Raw genomic sequence first — 24,566 nt, 5'->3', positions numbered from 1 at the left:
CACGGGACAAGAAACAGCTGGATAAACAGGTGAACACAATGAGACAATCAGACACACCAGGGAAACTAACGACAGGAAGGCAAACACAGGAAGAAGAATCAAACAAGACACAAGGAGGAAAACATGAGACAGGGAACACAGAACAGCAAAATAACACCCAAACTTAACACACAAAACTCAAATCCTGACAATTCATGCGTCCATTTGCGATGTCTCGCTGTCTGGCACACCCCACGAAGCAACCAGGAAAAGAACCCAGCTCACACTGTCCGCTCCTCGCAGCAGCGAGCCGCGCAACGCCCCGCCAACACGGCACCCAGACCCCACGCAGCTTTATTATCTGTTTGTCATTACTGGAGTCATTTCCTGGTTGCTAACAAACGCCATTGTAAAACATAATCACTGATGTTCCGCTGTAACGGTGGTGGACTCATCAGAACATAGTGGGCAAGCTGACCAATCAGAGCACAGTGGGCTCACAGGGAGGGGGGGGCAGGAGCTCCAACAAGGCGTTTAGGACAGAGTGAATACACATACTATACAGAGATGCTGTATGAGAAACCAATGTGAGTTTGGAAAATTGCACAATGTAAATCTATTCTAGTATACCTCAACAATGGAATTATGATCAGTAGAAATGGCCATGATGACCAAATGACCTTTACATTGTCATGCCTCCATAAAAAAAATTAAGCATTTGAGACTGAGGGCTATGTAACAAAAACTTGAAAACAATGGCATTAGCAATATTTGCCTACATACAGTTGCAAGACAAAGTATGTGAACCCTTTGTAACAACCTGGATTTCTGCATAAATTGGTCATAAAATGTGTTCTGATCTTCATCTAAGTCACAACAATAGACAAACACAGTCTGCTTAAGCTAAAACCATACAAACAATTATATGTTTTTATGTTTTTATTGAACACACCATGTAAACATTCACAGTGCAGGGTGAGGTCAGGACTCTGACTGGGCCACTCCAGAAGGCGTATTTTCTTCATTTGAAGCCATTCTGTTGTTGATTTACTTCTGTGCTTTGGGTCGTTGTCCTGTTGCATCACCCATCTTCTGTTGAACTTCAATTGGTGGACAGATGGCCTTAAGTTCTCCAGCAAAATGTCTTGATAAACTTGAGAATTAATTTTTCCGTCGATGATGGCAATCTGTCCAGGCCCTGAGGCAGCAAAGCAGCCCCAAATCATGATGCTCTCTCCACCATACTTCACAGTTGGGATGAAGTTTTGATGTTTGTGTGCTGTGCCTTTTTTTCTCCACACATAGCGTTGTGTGTTCCTTCCAAACAACTCAACTTTAGTTATATTTCACACAGGCTCCGCCCTCTACTGGACTCTATGGGTACTACTCTATCATGCTGTGCGTGCTTTCACCTACTGAGTTTACGTAAACGTAGCCGGCCAATCGGGGCGAGCCTACCTGAATGCGCGCGCAGGCCCACAGTATATAAAGGCGGCTACACCCGCCGCCCACTATCCTTTTTCTCTTCAGACGAGCTGACAACCAAAGAGTTAAACGAACGAAGATTAGAAGAAACGAAAAATTGACTCACCATTACTGGAAGCTCGGCCATGCCCCACCTGCCCTGGTTTGATCGCAGGCGCCGATCTCCACCACCTCTGCTTAGAGTGTTTGAGGGACCAGGATACGGCCGAGGCAGTGCCATTCACGTTCGCCATCCCAGCGGGGCGGATGGCTCCGTTTGCCGTTGTCGGGCACTTCCGGGTCCGGTACATGGAGGTCCACCGCTCGGTGATGACCATGGCGGCGGAGCGCAGATGCTCCCAGCGGGAAGCAGGCTGGACAGGGAGCTGAAAAGAGCTCTGCCACGCTACCGTGTGACAGGGCGACTGCAAATAAACACGGGTGTGTTTGGCATCTCGCTCATTGCTGGAGATGCCCCCACCTCACCAGATCAGAGCGATTATTTGTAGCTTGATCGTGGCCGCCGCCGTTGTCTGCCGTATGATATCCCGGTGAGGGATCACGCCGCACTTTCCAAAAGGACCATGTTGATCTCCCGGACCGGGAGCCTCCGTGTTTACGGAAGGACTCTTTGGATCGATCTCCTTGGTCACGTGGGTGAGGAGTAGTCGCAGCGTGGCTGCTTCTTACTCATCCCCAGAGGAAAGAACGCTGTCCCACACTCTCCGCCCCCTCTGTAAACTCCAGTATAGGAGCCAGCGGGTGGGCGCGTGCACGTGAGTGGAATAAACCGAAGTGCTGTCAAAACACTGTGCTGTTTCAAGAGAGAGTGATGTTTGTGTGAGAAATGCATTCAGTGAAAACGATTGCATTTATCCCAGAGTAAGAGTCATCTCTCTCCACATTTCCACTTTTCACCATAATGTCCCTTTCAAAGAGACGGCATTAGGACAGAGCCGTGGCCCCACGGGAGCGTGCCGCGTGGCGTTCAAGGACCTCAGTAGAAAATTGGCCCTTTTCTGTGTCAGCCCCCATGCCCAAACTCCCTATTAATGGAAGGTTTGGCAGCGGAGTAGGCCACCAGAGAATACTACAGCTTCTTAGCTTTGGCTCCATAGCTGCTGGCATGTCCCCTGAACACAGTTTTGTGGGGAATGGAAGCCCCACAAAAGCTGTGTACTGACAGAGTAGAGGGGCAGGACACTGAGACTGGGTTGCTCACTCCAGCTTTGCAGCGTCCCTCCTCCATTCAGGGTCAATAGAGAGTCAAATCTATCATCCTGGGAGGAGATAGGTTTCCTTTCAACAGGAAGTCGAAAAAAGGCCCTGTTGCAAGAACGGTGTGTTACGTATTGTAACCCTAATTCTAGAGTGATGTGTGTGTGAAAAATGCATTTAGTAAAAACGATGGCATTTATCCCAGAGTAAGAGTCATCTCTCTCCACAATTCCACATTTTCCCATAATGTCTCGTTGAGATCGGCAAGGCCGTTTTCATACGATGTTAATTGGACACCCATTATGAGGCGCGGCCCCCGTGATAGTGGCCGCGGTGCGTTCAGGGACCTCCGCAGAAGAACAGTGGGTTACGTAGTGTAACTCTAGTTCTAGAGTGATATGTGTGTGTAAAATGCATTCAGTAAAAACGATTGCATTTAATTCCAGAGGAAGAGTTATCTCTCTCCACATTCCACATTTCCCCATAATGCCCGTTTCAAAGAGACGGCATTATGACGACACGCGTGAGGAGCGAAAACCGCACCACTGTGGCGTACATCAACAGGCAGGGCGGAGTCTACTCTAGCCTTGTTGACCGCAGCAGAGAACCTGTGGTTGTGGGTTTCACAGATTGTGTTGTCTCTAAGGGCCCTGCACATCCCGGGACGGGAGAACGGGGGGCCGACCTCATGTCAAGAGGCAGACCCCTGTCAGACGAGTGGAGGCTTCACCCGGAGGTGGTGAAGCAGGTCTGGACTCAGTTCGGGAGAGCAGAGGTGGACCTGTTCGCCGATTGGCGCAACAGCCACTGTGCCCTGTGGTTCTCCTTGGCCCGTAGGGACAGGCGGGCCCGTAGGGACAGGCGGGCCCCAGATTGCCGCCTGGCGCCGTGGTACGCGGGGGTAACACAGATGATGGTGGGCCAGCCCTGGGCTATTCCTCAGGTCTGGGGAGCGCTGTCTCAGGAAGCAGGTGCAATAGGGGCGTTACCCACTCTGGGATAACTTCTCCAGGCTTGGCTCCTGAGAGGGACAGGCTGAGACAGGTGGGGCTGTCTGACAACGTTATTCCGTCTATCCAAGCAGCAAGAGCAGAATCCACCACAGCCTGTTACAGGCCAAAGTGGGCGGGATTCCGGCGATGGTGTGAAGGAAGGAGTCTAGAGCCTCTGTCTGCACGCTGGGCTCTATTCTTACCTACTTACAGATACTGGGGGACAGGGGGCTGGCTCATTCCACAATTAAGGTGTATGCAGCAGCCATTTTGTCCTGCCATGAGGGATTTGGAGGCAGGTCAGCCTTCAGTCAGCCGCTTATGGCGTGGTTTTTGCAGGGGGTCAGGAGGCAGCGCCCAGTGCACGCCTCCGCCCCACAGTGGGACCTGCCGTTGGTGCTCGAGGCTCTGGTCACAGAACCATTTGAGCCCCTGGAGCTCCCCGCCCTGAAAGCACTGTCATGGAAGACAGCATTGCTACTTACCTTGACTTCGGCCAAAAGAGTGTCCGAGCTGACCGCTCTGTCGGTGCACCCAAGCTGCCTTTTGATCCAGGGTGACCGTAGTGGGGCGACACTCAGACCGAACCCCTCCTTTACTCCTAAGAGCCTACGGAGTTAGTTCAGGTCAAGGGCTATTCAGTCAGGTGGCTTTAATCTTCCACCCCATATTGAGGCCAGGGAGGCTAAATTGCACCTCCACTGCCCAGTGCGTGCGCTAGCATGTTATGTAGAGCGCACGGCTGCCATTAGACGCACTGAACAGCTGTTTGTGTGCTTTGGGGATGGTGTGGCTGGAAAAGCTCTCTCCAAGAAGCGCCTAACAGGATGGCTATGCGGGTGCATCATACATGCCTATGGACGGGCGGGGAGAGCCCTCCCCACTGGGGTCCGTGCACATTCTACACGGGCTGTGGCTGTGTCAAACAGCCTTATTCAGCAGCGTGAGTGTAGAAGATATATACACGGCGGCGTCTTGGTCTACGCCAGGCTCCTTCATAAAATGTTATCTCCTGGACATGTCTGGCTCCTTCACGTCGTCTGTGCTTGCCGAGGCAACGCATGAGAGGTGAGAGGGGGTAGGTGTCTGATCCCCCCCACCCTTGGACATAAAGCACTTGTGTTTTCCCATGCTCTTGAGGGACTCGGGAGACATGGTGCGCAATCAGCCCCATACAGGGCTGGAGGCAGGCTGGGAGAGCCTTTCTCACTATTGTCCATGCCCACTCTACACAGAGCGTGTTTGAGTGTGGGGGACGTGATGCACTTATGTTTTCCCATGCTCTTGAGGGACCTGGGGAACATGGTGCGTAGTAGGCTCCAGACGGAGTCTCCGCACAGATCTTTTCCATGCACACTCTACACGAAGTAAGCGTGTGTGAGTGTGTGCCTTATCCAAATTGCGGCCCCGACTTCTCTACGGTTACAACCGGGTGGGAGGAAGTGGGGATGCAATGGATGTTAGCCAAAAGCCGGTCAGGGACGGTGTGGTGGGTCGATGTTGTTGTATGACAGGGCTTGTATACATCGTGGCTCCGCCCACTGTACCCATAGAGTCCAGTAGAGGGCGGAGACTGTGTGAAATATAACAGGGGGTTACGTATTGTAACCCTAGTTATATAAGCACAGGCGGAGCCCTCTACCTGGAGGCCCTGTCTATCCTATTCCGCTCGCTGAAGAGTGTATAGGATAGTGGGCGGCGGGTGTAGCCGCCTTTATATACTGTGGGCCTGCGCACGCATTCAGGTAGGCTCGCCCCGATTGGCCGGCTACGTTTACGTAAACTCAGGTGAAAGCACGCACAGCATGATAGAGTAGTACCCATAGAGTCCAGTAGAGGGCTCTGCCTGTGCTTACATAACTAGGGTTACAATACGTAACCCCGTTTCATCTGTCCACAGAATATTTTGGAATATCCAGGTGCTCTTTTGCAAACTTCAAACGTGCAGCAATGTTTTTTCTGGACAGCAATGGCTTCCTCCATTTTATGACCAACTTATGCAGAAATCCAGGTAATTCCAAAGGGTTCACATACTTTTTCTTGCAACTGTATGTGTATATATATATATATATATATATATATATATATATATATATATATATATATTAATGCTGTCAAAATTATCGCGTTAACGGCGGTAATACATTTTTTTAATTAATTGCTTTCAAATATTTAACGCATTTGCAGAAGGCCCGCCCCATACATCCCACCAGTGACAACGCCAGGGTATGGCTGGGGTAGGAAACACCCATACCAAGAAATGGCTTAGCCCCACCATGAAAAATGATGTTAAAGTAAGTAAAATAAAGTCCGCCATCTCGCGCCGAGAATTGCACAGACAGCAGTTAGTAAGATTGATTTCAGTAGCCACTTGTCTGGAAATAACGAAGACCAGAAATGGTTTTGAAAACTTTTGTCACGTAGTGATCCTCTTCTCAATAGAATGTCTTTGATAATGTCTTCTGGCCAATCAGAATCAAGATAACGGCGTGGCGTTGTTGCAGGAAGTCCCGACAGAGAATACTTTTGCTGTAGTACAGGGGTGCACATAACTGGTACGCAGGTTATGTGCCTAATCTGAAATGCGCACCGTCACTTGTGTCACAAAGCGCATTTGCGTACCGACGTACTTGTGAAGCTTTTCCAGAAGGCGGTTAGATCACCGGTTTCCGTGCTGTTAACGTTGGTCTGTACGACAGAATTGTGCCAAAACTACGCCAACCGGCTGCGGAGGGAGACTCCCCCCCTTCACTGGAGAACTGGGCTAAAACAGCTGATCACAACGTTCACACTCTGTGGTCACGAAGTACTCCACTAGCCCCCCCCCCCCCCGTTGATAGAAATCAACACGTAATGAATTAAGACCCCACGGTTTGATGATTGATAGGTGTGTGGGCTGTCTTTCATTTTGACACACAGCAAAATGTTATAATAAACATACATAATGTAAATGGATATATCCGCCTTCTTTCCTTTATCTTTCCATTCCCACAACAATATACATAAAGAAATGGCATATTTTGGACATAGTTGGAATGGTGATTAATCATGATTAATTAATTTTTAAGCTGTGATTAATCTGATTAAAAATGTTAATCGTTTGACAGCCCTAGTATATACTGTATATATTAGGGCTGTCAGTCGATTAAAATATTTAATCGCGATTAATCGCATGATTGTCCATAGTTAATTGCGATTAATCGCAAATTAATTGCAAATTTGTTATCTGTTCTAAATGTACCTTAGAGGAATATTTTTCAAGTTTGTAATACTCTTATCAACATATGAGTGGACAAATATGCTTTATGCAAATTTTTATTATCATTTGAACAATGACAAATATTCTCATGAATATTAAACACAACAACCTCTGAACATTACAAATATTCGCCTCAATTCAATCTGGAACCTCTCTCATACAATAATACAACACTGTGTGTGTGTGTGTGTGTGTGTGTGTGTGTGTGTGTGTGTGTGTGTGTGTGTGTGTGTGTGTGTGTGTGTGTGTGTGTGTGTGTGTGTGTGTGTGTGTGTGTGTGTGTGTGTGTGACGGCAGGAGCGGGGCTGTCAGCATCAGCTTGTAGATGGTATTTTAAACTCGATGCGCTCTGAAACTACGGGGCGGCCGAGGAAAAAAAATACTATGCGTTAATCACGTTAAAATAATTAGTGGCGTTAATTTTTTTTTACAGCCCTAATATATATATATATATATGATGTATCATATGATGTATATCATATATGTATGGAAATATATATGTATGTATATATATATATGTATATATATATTATATATAACGGTATAATCAACAGTCATACAAAAAGCTGAAAATGTAACAAACGAATAATAATTATTCTTATTCTTAAAATCAATGTGGTGTACGTCTTTGGTGTGCCTTTAAAAACGGTGGTGGTCTTCAGGTGCTCTTCCAGCACAGTGTGCAGGAAACTAAATCCACCAATCCCCTGAAAATGCCAGGGTTGATTGAAGAGTCTCGTCATGCCCACGCAAAGCCAACTCAAAAGCCCCACAAAACTTCATTATTTTGGTTAAAATATGCCTGTTTTTATCCACCTCCTCATTGTGTTTCCTCACCGCAATGCTGTGGCCGTCGTCCAGCTTTGTAGCAGTTGCTTACTTGGGGCGAAACAATAATCACCCCTCTCGTATTAGTTTTGAGGAAGCTTATTGGCTACATTTTATGACACACGTTCATATTTTGAATCAGCAATTGGCTAACCTGCTACAGAGACCTGCCTCCATGGGGCAATTTCCCCTTCGCCCCAGAACATGGCCAGAACTGAACTTCAGTCATACAGAGTAGGAAAAGCATAATATATATTACGCAAATTATTTTTAAATCATGTTTTTATAGAATTAATTATTATTATTATTATTATTAATAATAATAATAATGTTTTGTGTGTGGTTTAGGGAGGGCGGCCCTCTATTGGCCACCGCCACTGTGAGTAGAATACATGTGCCTTTCACTTCCGATGTCTCACACTGTTTTAATATCCTCTTCCTGTGCAGTTCTCTCTGATTGATGTGAGCCGCTACAATGAGCAGTCATGTGTTGACGCAGCTGTTGGAACCTCAGAGGAAGCTCACTGAGGTGTTTTTGATTGTTTGATACATACTTCTTGGTGAATAATATTGTTCATGCTGAGTTCATTGATTCCAACAGTATTCTCTGATGAGTATTCATTTAACCGTTTTATTATTATTTGTCCTAAAGGTGTTGCAATTTGAAATTGGAAGATTAAGAAAATGATTTAAAATGTCGCCAACATTTCTCCAGACACAAGTTTAAACATCTTGCACCTCAGTTTACATAAGCGCAATATTCATTTTAAGCTACACTGACACACACACACACACACACACACACACACACACACACACACACACACACACACACACACACACACACACACACACACACACACACACACACACACACACACACACACACACACACACACACACACACACACACACACTATAAGCGCTGATAGAAACAAACAGTTTGCATACGGAGCTCTGCAGACAAATAGTGCGACAGAGTGAGAGCTGTGGCCGGGGTTATCGTTATTCATCGGATGATTTAGGGGCCGGGATGCACTTTCCATTTTCCTCACAGCAAAGGTTGATGGAAAATAAAATCCCATTCATCAATGACACATCTTTATCTTCTATACCTGCGGCAAAGAGAGGAAGTGTGTGTGTAAATGTGTGTAAATTAGTGCACAGAACCCCCCAATCCACAGACACACACCGCCATGCTCTCTTCCCCCCCATCGCGTGTTAATTTACAGTGCCTCTCTTATCTAGGCAGGTGGGTAAAAGCTAGCAGAGCAAGTTCTGGAGCCACACACACACTCGTCCCTCCCTCCTCCATCTTTTCATCCTTTTGCTCCTCGTTTATCACGTCTGGAAGGCTTGGGAGGGGGTGGAGATAAAAATGAGCCTCAGCAAGAGGCACTCACACAGAATGTATAGCTTAGCACTGGCCAGCTAGCCTAATGGCACTCTCACCTGCATTGGTTGCATTTCAAAAAATTAATACCCGGCATTTTCTTATCGGTTCTCATCTGGAACCGAGTTTCGGTTCCCAACCCAAGTTATGAGCAGTGTTGGGACTAATCGCAACTACTTTTTGCGGTAACTAATAGCGTTACTAGTTACCTATTCCCATTAAGTAACGCCGTTATAGTTATTGTGATTTAAATGTTACTGCGTTACATTATGTTATAGAACTGAACCGAATCTCCCTGCGGATGTAATTTAAAGGCGAATACAGCGACGTCCTCTCACAGTACCATGGAAAAGTGAAAGTGACCAGAGAGGAGTGATGATTGGTTAACGCAGGGTACCTTTTCAGGGTAAGCCAATCAGAGACAGAGTTGGGCGGGTCTTGCCTTATGGGGAAAATACACACACACAAACACTTGCTAATGCTAACACACACGGCAACGCTCACCACCAGTACACACACACACAATGGCAGATGCAAGTATCAGCGAGAGCAGCAGCGCATTTGCAGCTTGGAAATATAACCACTATTTTCAATTTGTGGGGATAAAGGACGCAAAAAATATTATGGTAAAATGTAAACTGTGTGCAGGACAGAAAGCATTGTCCACATTGAAAAACAGCAATGCCAATCTCCTGAAGCACCTAAGTAATGTACATGGAGCCAGTGGCGGCCGGCCCATAGGGGCGCTATGGGCGCCGTCCCCCCTCTTCCCACATGTTTGATTGTCATTCAAAATAAAAAATAAATTAAAAAATATATTTCCCAAAGATATATATTTTTTTTAATTTTTTTTATTTTTAAAGAGCAAGGTAAATATTATATAGTTGGTATCAGTAAAATGTATAATCTACAATAAAATCTCATTTAAAATTGTTTTACGATGTCTAAAGTTACGGATAAGTCACATGTTTCCTGCCTGGCCGCAGCATGTATCATTACCCTCTCTCGTCCGGGTGGTAGAAAGGAGCCCTCAGCCAGAGCAGCAGCATAATTTCAGCGTCGTCAGATCTGATGCTCAAAGGGCGCCCTTTCGCCCTGGCCTGTGTGTCTGTGAGTTGTTTGGACTCGTATCCAAGGTGACGCTACAGTAGTTGTCTGCGGTGACTCCGGTGCTAGTGGATCGCCGGAGCTGTAGATTAACATTTACATGCTTATTGTAGTTGTAAGGGCAATGCCTGTGGCACCATGGAGCATATGTGTGGGCTGGACCTGTATTTTACAGGAAAGGAGTGATCAGAGGGTTGAGTTGTCGATTCTTGTTCAGTTTTCATCTTCCTCACCCTCTCAGACTTTGAGTTGCGCGCGCTGCTAAAGAGACGCGCTACCATGGAAACCAAACAATGGTGTAGCTGTATTAAAGTCCGAGTGGAAACAGACGTGAGTAAATCTCATTTTGTCAGAAATCGGGAGAAATGCAGGAGTCTCCCGCGAATATCGGGAGGGTTGGCAAGTATGACACGCACACACACACACACACACACACACACACACACACAGGGGTTTCACAACTACCAATATTTACTAGTCGACACGTTTTTCAAAATAGCAGTCGACTAGTCGTTACGTCATAATAAAGACACACAAAGAGAGGTGTACAACTGTATTTTATATTGGAACTCATACAGTAACATTAAACACTGCATTTTAATTTGTGTTACATGGCTGAGTAAATAACAAACAGTAACTGGACTCACCAAAATCGACAGCAAAAAACTCTTGTTTACATAAATGCCACGTAAATCCAGTGCGCAACACTTTATTCGCTGTCCTCCACGATAGCGTCCACCTTTCCATATCTTTGGTTTGGTTTGAACACCAACGCATCGACATGTGAGGGAAGGAGGCTTGACCGCTTTCGGGTGACAGTGTTGCCTGCCAGGGAAAAAACCCTCTCACTCGGGGTGCTTGTGGCTGGAATAGCCAGGTAGCTCCTCGAAAGCGGGGGAAGCGGTGCACGTTTTCTGCCCACCACTCCAGTGGATTATCCATTGTGGGGATATGCGGTGTCCGCTGGCAGTAATCCCGTAGCTCATCATCCGCATCACTGTTGACCCGTGTTTTCTTGCTGTTCGTTTGCCTCTGTTCAGTGCTGACGCCGGTCCGTTGCTCACTGGTGCTAGCATTACTGCTAGTGCTAGCTGTCGGCAGCGGGTGTCTCATCTTCAGATGGTTGCGCATAGCAGATGCATTTGTATTGTACTTCAGTACAGCTGTACACAACTGACACTTCACTGTGGAGTTGGTTACATCTTCGTTGAAGTACTGCCATACATAAGAATGTCGGACGTGTTTTGGAGCATTTTGCAGCACCTCGTTTACCTCAATTTTTTTCACGACTAGTCGACTAGGGCCTACAGCGCCGACTAGTGGTAAAGGTAGTCGACTAGTCGACTAGTCGATTAGTTGGTGAAACCCCTACACACACACACACACACACACACACACACACACACACACACACACACACACACACACACACACACACACACACACACACACACACACACACACACACACACACACACACACACACACACACACACACACACACACACACACACACACACACACACACACACACACAATGTTCGTATTTAGTCTCCTGATTTTAAATGCCCTAGTATGGTTTTGTCACCATTTCCATAGCCCCACCAAAAATATTTTCCACCAGCCGCCAATGCATGGGGCTATAAAACTAGTCGCCAAAGACCCCACCGTCTCAACCACCGGCAGTGACCCAGATGGAGAAATTTGGAGAAACCAGCTTGAGTGCGCTAGAATTTGAAAATACACAACCGAAAAAAATATTGCCACTTCCTCACAGAGCCCGTCCTCCAAGACACACTGACGCGCACATGACCAATGAGGGCACGAGATAAGTTTGTGCACAGATGGAAGGCTGAAAGGCAGGTAGGCCATCCAGTTATTATAGCCGGGCCGGCTCAGATGATTGGTCGTGCTTTTTACAGCACTACGGCTTCCACAGATTTTTTGTCAAAGCACTTAAGATATTCATTGCTATCGGGATGTTAAGAGCATTCCATGGAATATAACAAAAAGTGTATCTCGACGCGTTTTCTCAAACTTACCTACCCCACCTTTAAGTAATTTAATCATTAAATAATTATTATTTACCATAATTATCAAGTGCTAATTATGGTAATAACATATCTTTTGTACCGAGCTGTGGCATTTGTAGATGACATATTTAGAGGGCTTTCTTTTTAATTAAACTGCACGATTCTTCCCGAATTGAGTCAAGCAAAGTTTAAGGGTTAACCTGTTGAACCCCATCCGCCCGGATGGGGTTCAACAGGTTAACCCTTAAATGGTTTCTGTATTCTGGGGTTTCATGTGTCAAATGGGTGTTATAACAGTGTAATAACAGTGTTATATATTTTTAATGATGGTGTAAGAATGGTGGAAGTGTAATAATGCGTAATATGGGTCAATGTATTTACAGTGTAATATTAGTGTAATTATGGTGTTATATAGGTGTAACATGGGCACAATATGGGTCTAACAAGGGTGTAATAGGGGTGTAATAATGGTCTTACATGGGTGAAATGCGCAATAAATAATGGTGTAATAGGGCTGTGTTGATGTGTAATATGGCTGTGATAACAGTGTAATATAGGTGTAATGTAGAAAAACAGCAATCAATTAATATTCCAAATATGAATTATGTGATTGCCAATTTGAGGGTTAAAGGTGGGGTAGGTAATTTTGGATAAACCAGCTTGAGTGCGCTAAAATTTGAAATTAAACAACCGAAAAAAATATTGCCACTTCCTCACAGAGCCCCTCCTCCAAGACACACTGACGCGCACATGACCAATGAGGGCACGAGATAAGTTTGAGATAAGATCATTCCATGGAATATAACAAAAACTGTATCTCGAGGCGGTTTCTCAAACTTACCTACCCCACCTTTAAGTAATTTAATCATTAAATAATTATATAATTATCAAGTGCTAATTATGGTAATAACATGTCTTTTGTACCCAGCTGTGGCATTTGTAGATGACATATTTAGAAGTTTTTCTCTTTCATTAAATTGCACAATTCTTCCCGAATTGAGTCAAGCAAAGTGTGAAAAATATATTTGATAACATTAATTTGACTTTTGTCACCTCAGTTGTTAAAGGCAACTGGACATTGAATGCCTCCCGTCAACAACCATCACACCCCCACCCCACTGCATGCTGGGATCCAGCTACAGTATGAGGTTTACCAGGAAATAAATGAGGCCTTCTGCCTTCTGGGCTCAGGTTAAATCAATTACTAACCTCCAAAACAAAGGAAGCACTTTCTCTGCCATGCAGGCTGAGACAGGCATAAATATAATCACGGGCTATCAGTGAGTGTTGTTTTTCTTGCTTGATGTCAGAAGGGTTTTCTGTGAAATTGCTGCTGTTGGAATCTGAATGCAACTCACACTGTTGCTTTCTAATAAGAGCTGAAAACATATATTAAGTTTAATTTGCAGTGTCATGGATCTTTTTTTCCAGTTGTGTATAATTGAACAGTGTGGAGTGTGGAGTTCATGTCATTTGCGCAGACAACACACAAACAGTGAGTGGTAATAACAATGTGTTGTATAATATTCAACAGTATGCATCCACAGAAATTGCCCCATACAATTAAAGCTTATGTTGACTGGCCAATAAAATAAGCATTAGTTCAATTCACTTATTTTTATTAATACCATTAATCAAACTACAACTCTGAGACACTACTGGCAATTTCATAATTGAACACAATTTGTGACTAAAATTGTATTCCAGGTATTTTTTACTTGCTTGCCAAGAGTTAGATTACATTGAAACCACTCTCATACTGTACATGTTAAGTAAATATAGAGATATTACCAGCAGCCCAGAGCTTTGTTTAGCACAAATCAATCTTCATCTTTAATGTCCACATTTGACCAGATATGTCCCGATGGTTTATACTGTACAGAACTGAATTGTAAAAAACATCCTTTGAGCTATCACAAGAGATATTCCACCAGACTTCAGGATATGATATGAAATAAAACCCCTCTAAACAAGAAATCCACTAACATGAACATGACTTCAAGCTTCAATCAATGAAGTGAAACATATGGCACTTTAGCCAAATTATTGGTGAACATATTTACAAACAAATGTTCAAGTCAATTGGCTCCAAACACATTGAGCCAGCCCAGAACTCGGTGCACTTAGCGGCATTATCTATGGTCTGTTAACTAGTCTAAACATGGGATCCAGTTTCAAGTGACTAGTGAATTCATACATGTGACATCTGATGCAAAGTGCAGTGGAGTACAAATGTACAGGACAGAGGTGTGTGTACACACACACACACACACACACACACACACACACACACACACACACACACACACACACACACACACACACACACACACACACACACACACACACACACACACACACACACACACACACACACACACACACACACACACACACACACACACACACACACACACACACACACTCAGGGTGTGTGCAGTGCTGCGCCTGGCATATTAACCAGAGCATTACTGTTAAAAACAGCAGGTAGGGTAGCAGCAGGTCCCTACTTCATCATGCCATTCAAGGGCCCTATTAGGCTACAATTACCTAATGGCAAGGTTTGTAAATCATACATCATTCATGTGGAGCACTCAGAAAGCACAAGAGCCCTCCTCTCCCCCTCCCACTGCAACACAGTGAGCTGCTGAGAGCAAAAAGGAAAGGGAATGGAACAGGGGAGAAGAACAGAATAAGTAAAACAATTAATAATCCAAACATTAAAGAAAGAATGAAATAACACAAAACAACTATAGGAAAGAAAGAACAACTTCGTAAATGGAGTAGAAAGATAGAAAGGAATTATAAAGCAAGGGTAATGGTTACAGCTTGAATATAATTAAATCTAAAGAAGGAATGGGTGGAGCAGGTGTTTGCTCGCCCTTTCAAAGTATCTGCAATAATACTTTTTATTGGAGGCTGAGTCAATTCTGACTGAAACCTAACCACTTTGCTGTGTCTCTCAAAAACACACAGATAAACTCAAGGAGCATACCGTCAAACCCCTTCTCCTGAAACAGACTGAGGCTTTTCCCTGGTATTATAATTCAACCCTGAAAAAGTCTACAAAGATTATGTTGCCGCACAACAGGCTTCATTACATAATTGTGTTTTTTTTTGGATATGAATAATCACATTTTGAATGAACGCAACATTATTTTTTACTGCTGAAATATCAGTATCAGTTGTTGCCTTAAAGGATGGAGCCGTATGAGCCGTACTGCCAAAATTGTGTGTGTGTGTGTGTGTGTGTGTGTGTGTGTGTGTGTGTGTGTGTGTGTGTGTGTGTGTGTGTGTGTGTGTGTGTGTGTGTGTGTGTGTGTGTGTGTGTGTGTGTGTGTGTGTGTGTGTGTGTGTGTGTGTGGGTGTGTGTGTGTGTGTGGGGGGGTGACTAGTATTTGATTTTCACTGGAACTTGATAAAAGTGCTATATTGAAACGTTTCCTTGCTAAATGAATGTTGATGGCATATTATAAATCTAGCAGTTTAAAAACAGCAGCCCCAGAAAGCTTCATACAGTGATATAGGAGTTTATGTGTTTTCAGCAGAATCTCTGAGTTCTTCTGCAGCAGACAGGTAAGCAATATTTCCAAATGGTCTAGTGAGAACAAATGCATCAATTCCACACAGGCAGCCACTGACACAAAGACACTTGTGTGCAACTTTGTTGAAAGGTTTGCAAGGAAGAAAAGGAGTTTGAAGGGGAAGGAATAGATTACAAGATCAATCTCAACTGTCAGTGTGCTGATCTGCCAAATGTCAAATAATACATATTCATCTGTTTGGCCAGCCACAGCAAAGAGGCAGTGCTCTACGAGGAGTCCAAACTGAGAGGGCTGACATTTCAGCATTCAAGAGACTGACAGCTGCACATAAAAACACACTCAGACCCAGAGACAAATGTGTATGTGGCCAGCATTAACACTTATATGTTTAATATAAGTTAGACTCTTAACTTTGTACTGTAAACATCTCAACACTGATAGCTAGATTGGGATAGGAAGCTTGTGGAGTGAAACCCATCATGCACCCTCACGTCCATAGATGTTCTGTCTACTTGTTTATATATCACAGTATTGAGTAGCATTGCCTTCAAATAGTCCAGGTTACTACAGAGTACTGAGCATAGCTGGCCTCTTCACAAGCACTCATCGCCTCTAAAGAAGATCCAAGTGATGCCAGCACAGGTGACCTCTTGGCAGCAAATAAGCCAGTCTATTAACCCGATCTAAGTAAGGTGCCACACCCACCATACTATGTTTGGGTATGATATTGATACTGTAAACAATAGGACTTTAACTGTTTGCTGTAAATGGGGATGTGGGAAAGGCATTTCAATTTCATGGCATAAGATTAGCTTTTTTAGCTTAATAGGCTATTGTGACCAGTGTTGGGTGTAACACTTTGTGTAATTGTGAAGGGGTCAGTTTTAATGGGATCTGATGTTTTTTTATATAAGTATTGCTGTGTTTTAATTGTGTGCGCTTGTAGGGTTAGGGTTTTTGTTGATTTGGGCCTATTTCCTGGACAGGCTAATTTGTACAGACAAAGTTAATAATAATTGTAATATTCCAGTTTTAAACAACATGAATCAAAGATGTGTTGCTGTATTTTAGTGCTAAAAAAATGCATTCATCATAATCATAATGCGTTTGATACCGTCGATCATCGCATCTTGAGGCAGAGGCTAGTCAGTATTGGCATATCCAGCCATGCAGTGGGGTGGTTTGTGAACTACCTGGGCTGTCTTCTGAGTGGTTGAACATTACTAATGGTGTACCACAAGGTTCTGTTTTAGGTCCACTTTTATTCTCCATCTACATCATTAGTTTAGGTGAAATGTCTATGGAGCAACCTTACATTTTTATGCGGACGATACCGTGATGTATTGTGCAGGTCCCTCCATCAAGGAGGCTGTTGTTGAATTGCAAGCTGTTTTTAACATTATCCTGACTCAGCTCTCTGAACTAAAGCTTCTTTTAAATGTTGATAAAACCAAGGTAATACTCTTTTCAAAAGCTAAAAAGACACCAGAGCCTGTTTTAGATATTGTAACTACGCAAAGAATAAAACTTGAAGTGGTTACCTGTTACAAATACCTTGGTATCTGGCTTGATGATTGTCTCTCTTTTAAACGTCATGTCAATAACCTGCTTAAAAGACTGAGGGTTAGGCTAGGTTTCTTCAACAGGAACAAGTCCTGTTTCTCGCTTGAGGCCAGGAAAAGGCTAGTCACTGTGACCTTTTTACCTGTGCTAGACTATGGTGATTGGATTTATATGAATGCACCTGCCTGGTCAAGTTAGATGCTGCGTATCACAGTGCACTGAGATTTGTGACAAACTGTAAAGCATTAACCCATCACTGTACCCTGTATGCAAGGGCTGGTTTGCCTTCACTAACTGCGGAGGCTCAGTCACTGGTACATTTTTATATACAAAGCCATGTTAGGCAAACTTCCATCCTACATCTGCTCCCTGATCTCACGGCGAATTGTAAGTGGCTACTGTCTGAGATCGAATGCTGTGGTTTTATTAAATGTGCCAACTGCTAGGACTTTCTTAGGGAAGATAGCTTTTAGATGCGCAGCTCCTCTGTCTTGGAATAGTCTGCAATTGAAATGGAAACTGAGCAATCTGATGCCACTAAATGTTTTTAAAGCTCGGTTGGATGCTACTCAATCGGATGCTGTTGGTACCTGCTCATGTGGATAGTTATGTACATTGTAAACCCTGTAATGATGCTGTAAAACAGGGGTGTCAAACTCAATTTCATCCCGGGCCACATCAGCATTATGGTTGCACTCAAAGGGCCGGTTGTAATTTATATAAATATAGATATGTAAATACATAATATATATTAAATGTATATATAAATATATAAAACTGTATTATATTACATTGTTGCCCCTGCATTGGATTATTATCAGATCTGGTAATATCTTCCTAAATAACTACGTCTGAAAGCAGAAGTCTAGGGCAAATAATCGAAAGTAAATATTCAACAATTACACCAATTGTATTGTATATTATATTCTTTGCAAGATCTTGCGGGCCACGTCAAATTAGGTCGCGGGCCGGATTTGGCCCCCGGGCCTTGAGTTTGACACCCCTGCTGTAAGATGTCCTTTTTGTTGTTCTGTTTATGTTTTTATGTTTCATGTGGAACCTACTTGAGCAGGTCCCCCTTGACAAAGAGATCAATGATCTCAATGGGATACACCTGGATAAATAAAGGTTTGAAATTAAATGAAATAATTATTCTATATCATTTACACAGTGCCTCTAAACCGGAGGAGAACGTTGGCATTTCTCCTCCTACTTGAAAGACTACGGAGGGATAGGGCCTGCACAATTAGTTTATTTTGGGGATTGACTGGATGCTCTGACCGGTCCACTTCCACGCCTCACGTCGAAAATAGACCATTCGCCTATTTTTAGCGGAGCCCAGCGCAGAGCCCGAGACGCTTCTGGGACGCTCCTGGGACGCTTCTGGGACGCTTCTGGGACGCTTCTAGCCGTAACGCTGGTGGGGTAACACCCATTGACTGGAGTGGCCCCTCTGCGGCCCGCAGGTGCCAGGATACCACGGCAAAACAGAGCCTGCCCAGGTATGTCTAAACAAGTACCTGCCTGTACAGTGGGGTTAGGCGGTCATTTTGCAGCTCGTGGTATACAAATAGACAATGGAATATTCATGTGAAAATAGTGCCATATTCTGCCATGCCTGTATAAATGTTGGGTCAAAAATAATACATACAATAGCACAGATGCCTTCACCACGAATGGCTACAAAAAAATCTCATATCCCAAGCTTATCAACGAGCTGATGTTGCAGCTGAAATGTTCTCCAGGTCACAAAGTCAACCTCACATGATGATGTGATACCAGTTTTTAAGCACAGTAAATATTCTCTTCCCAGAGATGGGACCAAGGTGATGATGTAGTACATGGTTTTAATAAGACTTTTGCTTTTCAATGTTTGCCATTTCAAACCATGAGCTGGTTCAAATAATATTTGCCTTGATTTACAATATGTTCTCATTTGTTTTATCAGTACAGTTTTGAAGCTTTTGTGCTTTTCTTTGCCATAGCCCACTTTGGACTATATGAAATATTTCAGGATTGCACTTTTAACTCACTTGAAATGTTCTCACTTGCTTGGTTTCAAAACATAACAAATGCCATAATCTGTTCATTGGGGACCATCAATAATATTTTTCATTGCTGTTGCCGGCCACTATTGCTCATGTAAACTTACTACTGCTGCGCCCCCTGTAATCTCAGTTGCACCCTGAGTCATTTTGTTCTGGAACCGGGCCTGTACATGGCCATATACTAAACAAACTACAGAGCCCATTCCGTGTCCTGTTATGGTTTACTTCCTCTCTGCCTTCTTCTGGTGATTTATCTGACGTCCAGCGCTCCGTCTTTTAACCTCTTTTCCTTTCTCTTTCTTGATCCTCCTTAGAAATCTTCATTATAGTCCTTGACAGTGGCCTGCACTGGTGTATTAACAACGTGTCACATGTTAAGAATTTACAATCAGAATCGAGTATTCGACTAAGCCGTGTAATAAAAGTTGTTAGTAGCCTTAAGGACCTACAGTTGTTATGTTATACCACATTGCCCTTCACTGGATGTACAATAACTACATTTTAGCATTTAAAATACCTAGCCATTCTTTTGCGGTTATTTTGGTGAAAGTAACTAAAAAGTAACTAAAGTAGTGTAACTCATTACATTTCAGAGACAGTAATATTGTAATGTAACTTATTACTTTCAAAAGAGAGTAGCCTAATAAGTAATATGTAATATATTACATTTTGGAAGTAACTTGCCCAACATTGCGCGAAAAAATGAATAGATTCTCCCTTTGACAGGCTAGACTCTAGTAGTTACTACATTATTCAGAAGTTTACAGTAACTTTGGATAATAACACGGCGGGTTTAATAAACGGAGCCTCTCTTTTCCTCTTTTCCTCTCCCCCTCTCCACCTCTCCTGACAGCCCATCTGTATCATGCAGCTCGCTGATCCAGTGAATGAGTGAAACATATTTATAACTGGTTTAGCTAGTTCCAGGGGTAGATGAGATTGGTAAATGTGATAAGTCTAACTTTTAACAATTTTAAATATTTCTAGTTACTAGGGATTTCCGCCGCAGGTTTGTATTTGCGTAACATTTGCACGACTTGTCCACATGCAACTGTCACAGGGGTTGTGCTGCAGTGCAGAGACATGGCTGAGTCATCAACAACAGCTATAGCTTTCGAGGGGTGGAGGTATGCCCATTATTTTACATTTGTCTGAAGAAAGGACAGGAATGTGACGGTAAGGTGCACTGTTGAAAACACAGCATCAAACCTCTTCAAGCACCTGCAAAGGCAACATGCTAACACAAAGCTAGTAGCTAAAGACCCCTGAGCCCAGAGTGATGATGTTGAGTGTGTGCCGACTCCGAACAAGCAGCACAAACTAGAATTGTCACTGTTATTAACTTGTGTTATGTCTTCTTTATTACAATAGTAATAGTGTGAACATTTGGCCTTAGTTTTAAGTTTTGGCTACACAGTAGGCTGTTGCTGAGTAACGCAAAAGTAATGTAAAGTGTAATGTAATGAGTTACTTTATGTAGAGAGTAAAGAAGTAAAGTAATATATAACTTCTTTTTTTTTTTTTTAAGTAATGAGCAATGTGTAATACATTACTTTTTTTGAGTAACGACCCCACCACTGATTGTGACCTATTGCCAAGAGTAAAGACACTCCCACTACTGTTTGTTCAAAATAAATGAATACAAAAAAACAAAAAAACATTTGTAGCAGTGTTTGCCTTTATAGAACGGTGTTTCAGTCTTTTACACTCAGCCATGATTGCTCATCCTATTGCAGCTCTAACCAGACACATCCCCCTTTGTGCGGAGTCGAAATTACTGGCTCCAGTAAAAAGTGCGATCCATTCTCCAGACTCGAGAAACTCCCTTTAGAAATCAATTGAGGAGGTCTCAAAATGTATATTGTAATGTTTATACTTAGAAAATGCTTACCTCCACAGGGTAACGATGACCATTAATGCTGTGTTCGGAACCTTCAGATCCATTGTTAGGACCCCAATGAAACTCCACTTTTTCTGCCTTAAACCTCCCTGGTAGGCCTGCTCCCCGAACAAAGTAGTCATCCTTTAAAATAATGGCCACTGGAAGAAAGACAAAGACAAAGATAGAGCGACAAAGAGTCATAATTAATTTCATTTTACATTTTCAACATACATACAAAGTTAAAAGTACGTTTTAAAGAAATAGAAGACATTGATGATTGTTGTTTAAGAGGATATATTCTGCTCATGTTCAGTATTTAGTGTCTGTACTGCGACATCTTTCCATGCTTTAATGTTAAAAAATGATGTGCATTTTTCTCATATTTTCCCATGTATCTTTTCTCTGAAAGGATTCCTGTGTTCCTTTACCAGTGGAGCAATAGTTCATCAGAAAGTTCTATCCCATTTATAGAGACAGCACTTTACATATTGAGCTTACACACTGAGCTTATGATTGTTATTAGTGTAGAACATGAAAATGCAAAAGTAATATAAGAAACAACGGCAGTCAGAATATCAGACAGGATGTAAACACAACAACAGTCTACCCAGATTAATAGAACCCCTCATTTGGAGGTCAACCTAAATGTTAGTGCTGGCTTGGTCTTTAGGGTACAGCTTTAGATTAGTTGTATTCCTATCTTTGTAATAGGAAATATGTTGCCGTTGGTGACTTTATATCTGTAGCCTCACATTTCTCCACTAAAGTGCCTCAGGGCTCAGTCCTTGGTCCTTTTTTTGTTCTCCGCGTTTATGTTACCTCTAATCTTTCATAACCAACACGTGAGTTTGATTTTTATGCACAATATACTGTTACAGGTCTTAAACACAACCGTGCCTCAAAAAAACAAAAAACAGGCTCTCTCTTAACTCAGAAGATTTTGCCATGTAGGATTTGATAACTCCAATGGCGATGCTGCGTCAATGCTTCAGCCAAGCGGAAAAGGGCGTGGTTAAATCTCTACTTGGTTGAAAAAACAAAAGCCGCAGCCAGGACACTCTTAAAGGTTCCCAAGTAGGAGGTGGGCATAATGTTGTGGTGTTCGGAGGCCCGGCTCTCTACAGACAGCTGGGGCAGAGTGACACTTGGTTGGGGATGTGCATTTGTTTGACTGGCTGAGGTCAACAGCAATGATATCTGACTTGTTCACACAGGAGCTGTAGATACAGAGTTTGTGCTGGCAGAGTGGGACCTCACAGCGCACTAGTCATATACAGTGTATACTTATTATATATTTTACAGTTGTATTAGCGACATTTCCTTTTAAGTTGGTCTTTTAAACTTTATTATTACCTTTATTATTCCCTTTTTTTTATTTTTATTTAATATTACATTTTTTAATTGTATAGGTTTTTATATATCTATGTATTTTGTCTTATGTCTTCCTTCATTTTACCATGAGGGATCAGTATTATTTTTTTGCTTTATTTATCGTACCTTTTACCTCCTTGTGTCCCTTACACTGTTATATAATAATAATAATAATATATAATATAAAAAAATAAAAAATTGTCATATATGGCAAGAGAGTTGCAAGAGATAAATATGTGGTTTTGTAATGTCCCCCCATGCGTCCAGGATCTGAGTACGAGATGAGACCTTCAGGTGCCAAGGGGCCAACCTTTCATACCAGCTCTTGGTGAATCATTTTAAACCTTAACATGAATCAATAAATAACTTTCTCAGGGTGTTCTCGTTATTCAGGTGTGACAGGGCTAGCTGTAGGGCAGAGGTAATGGGACCCCCTGAGGACCTCTGGGGGCCATATGATAACTGGATGGGGTCAATTGACAGGTGACAGGATCTCAAAGCAATTCATTATCATTTATGTGACAGGGAGTTTGTCACTGAGGCAGGACAGACTCTTCTGCACTGGGATGATGATGATGGTGGTGGTCTGAGATATGGGGAAGATGTTGGCACATCAGCCAGCTGGTCGGCCCCTCTCTGAGCACACAGTGAAGCACCTGGTTGGATCCTGCAGCATTGTGTGGGTGGGGGGGGTCTGTCTTCCAGGTCGGCATGTTGTTAAGGGTTCTGCGTTGAAAAGAATTCAGTGTATCTGGAACCTAAATCATTGTATATCTGTTTGATGGAGCTGTAGATATTATTCTTATGCTTTGAGTATTGAAGCTGCCGGTTAAATATGTTCAGCAAATTGAATAGCATTTTGTCTTAAAGCGCCACAAATTATTAATAAATAACACTGGAATCACCAAGTGGGTCATTTTTTTCCCCTGCGTTATCAAGACCCATACATTTCTAACTTCATGCATTTTCCTAAATGTAGTATAATTACATTCACATTTTGACCCCACAAAGAAACAGCTGTATATTATGTAGTGTCCGTTTTATTAAATGGTTTGAAACAACTTGTTTCCATCCCATCGATAACATGTTGATGACTCCACGTTCAATTTAAAGAAGTTGAAGTTGAGCCATGAATAAAACTACTGTGAAGACTCTGAATTGGGTTTGTTCTGCAGGATATGTGTGTGTGTGTGGGGGGGGGGGGGATAATCCACCGCCTCCCAGCCTGCCTTCACAGCTTCATCACAGCATATCAAGCAGGTGATCCCTCCACAGATAAAACGCATTTAGATACAGTCTATTCACAGTTTGCGAAGAAAATGCAGGGACATTTGTCTCTTTAGATACATTATTTAAGGGGGAGAGCTGAAGCTTCACGCCAGTTTGTTATGCAGCTGTTTCAGTTTGCATTTTGACATGGCTCTCGACATGCACCCAAGATCCATTCGAATGATGCTCTGCTGAATGTGGTACTTTGCAGGTGGCCATCATCATCATCATCATCATCATCATCATCATCATCATCATCATCATCCTCATCATCATCATCCATTTCTGGGTGGCCTTCGGAGGATGCTCTGAGCTGCTGAAGGAGCCTCTGCATCAGACGTGTCAGGGTATTTGTCATGCTTTGATGGGGTCTCTCTCTCCCTGCCTGTGTCTCTCACTCCTATCCCTCTGTTTTTGCCAGCGGGTGTCAGCGCTGGTGATCCTCTCCCTGAAGGTCCACTCATCGGTCCACTTCCACATTGTGCCCGCCTCGCCTGATGAAGCTACCTGCACTCAGACAAACTGATGTCTCACATCTCAACAACGTATTGCCATGATGCTATGACTGGGAGCTGGACAGGACATTTACTCACTCGCTGTGACCTTAATCAGTCA

The 24,566-nt window shown here is 43.2% G+C and overlaps 2 protein-coding genes across 2 annotated transcripts in view; one reads left to right on the top strand and one right to left on the bottom strand.

Moving 5' to 3' along the window:
• Window positions 1-24,566, bottom strand: part of LOC307039451 (receptor-type tyrosine-protein phosphatase gamma-like) — a 1,005,384-nt gene that overhangs the window by 376,505 nt on the left and 604,313 nt on the right. Inside the window, exon 4 of the mRNA XM_079681553.1 lies at window positions 21,321-21,469. Within this exon, the coding sequence (XP_079537679.1) occupies window positions 21,321-21,469 (149 nt within the window). The remainder of the gene's footprint in view (window positions 1-21,320; window positions 21,470-24,566) is intronic.
• LOC307039445 (zinc finger BED domain-containing protein 5-like) overlaps window positions 1-24,566 on the top strand; it is a 516,405-nt gene that overhangs the window by 240,867 nt on the left and 250,972 nt on the right. The gene's annotated exons all lie outside the window — the stretch shown is intronic.

Source organism: Notothenia rossii, assembly GCF_949606895.1.
Source record: "Notothenia rossii genome assembly, chromosome: 5".
Taxonomy (NCBI): domain Eukaryota; kingdom Metazoa; phylum Chordata; class Actinopteri; order Perciformes; family Nototheniidae; genus Notothenia; species Notothenia rossii.
This window is presented reverse-complemented; position numbering and strand designations above follow the sequence as displayed.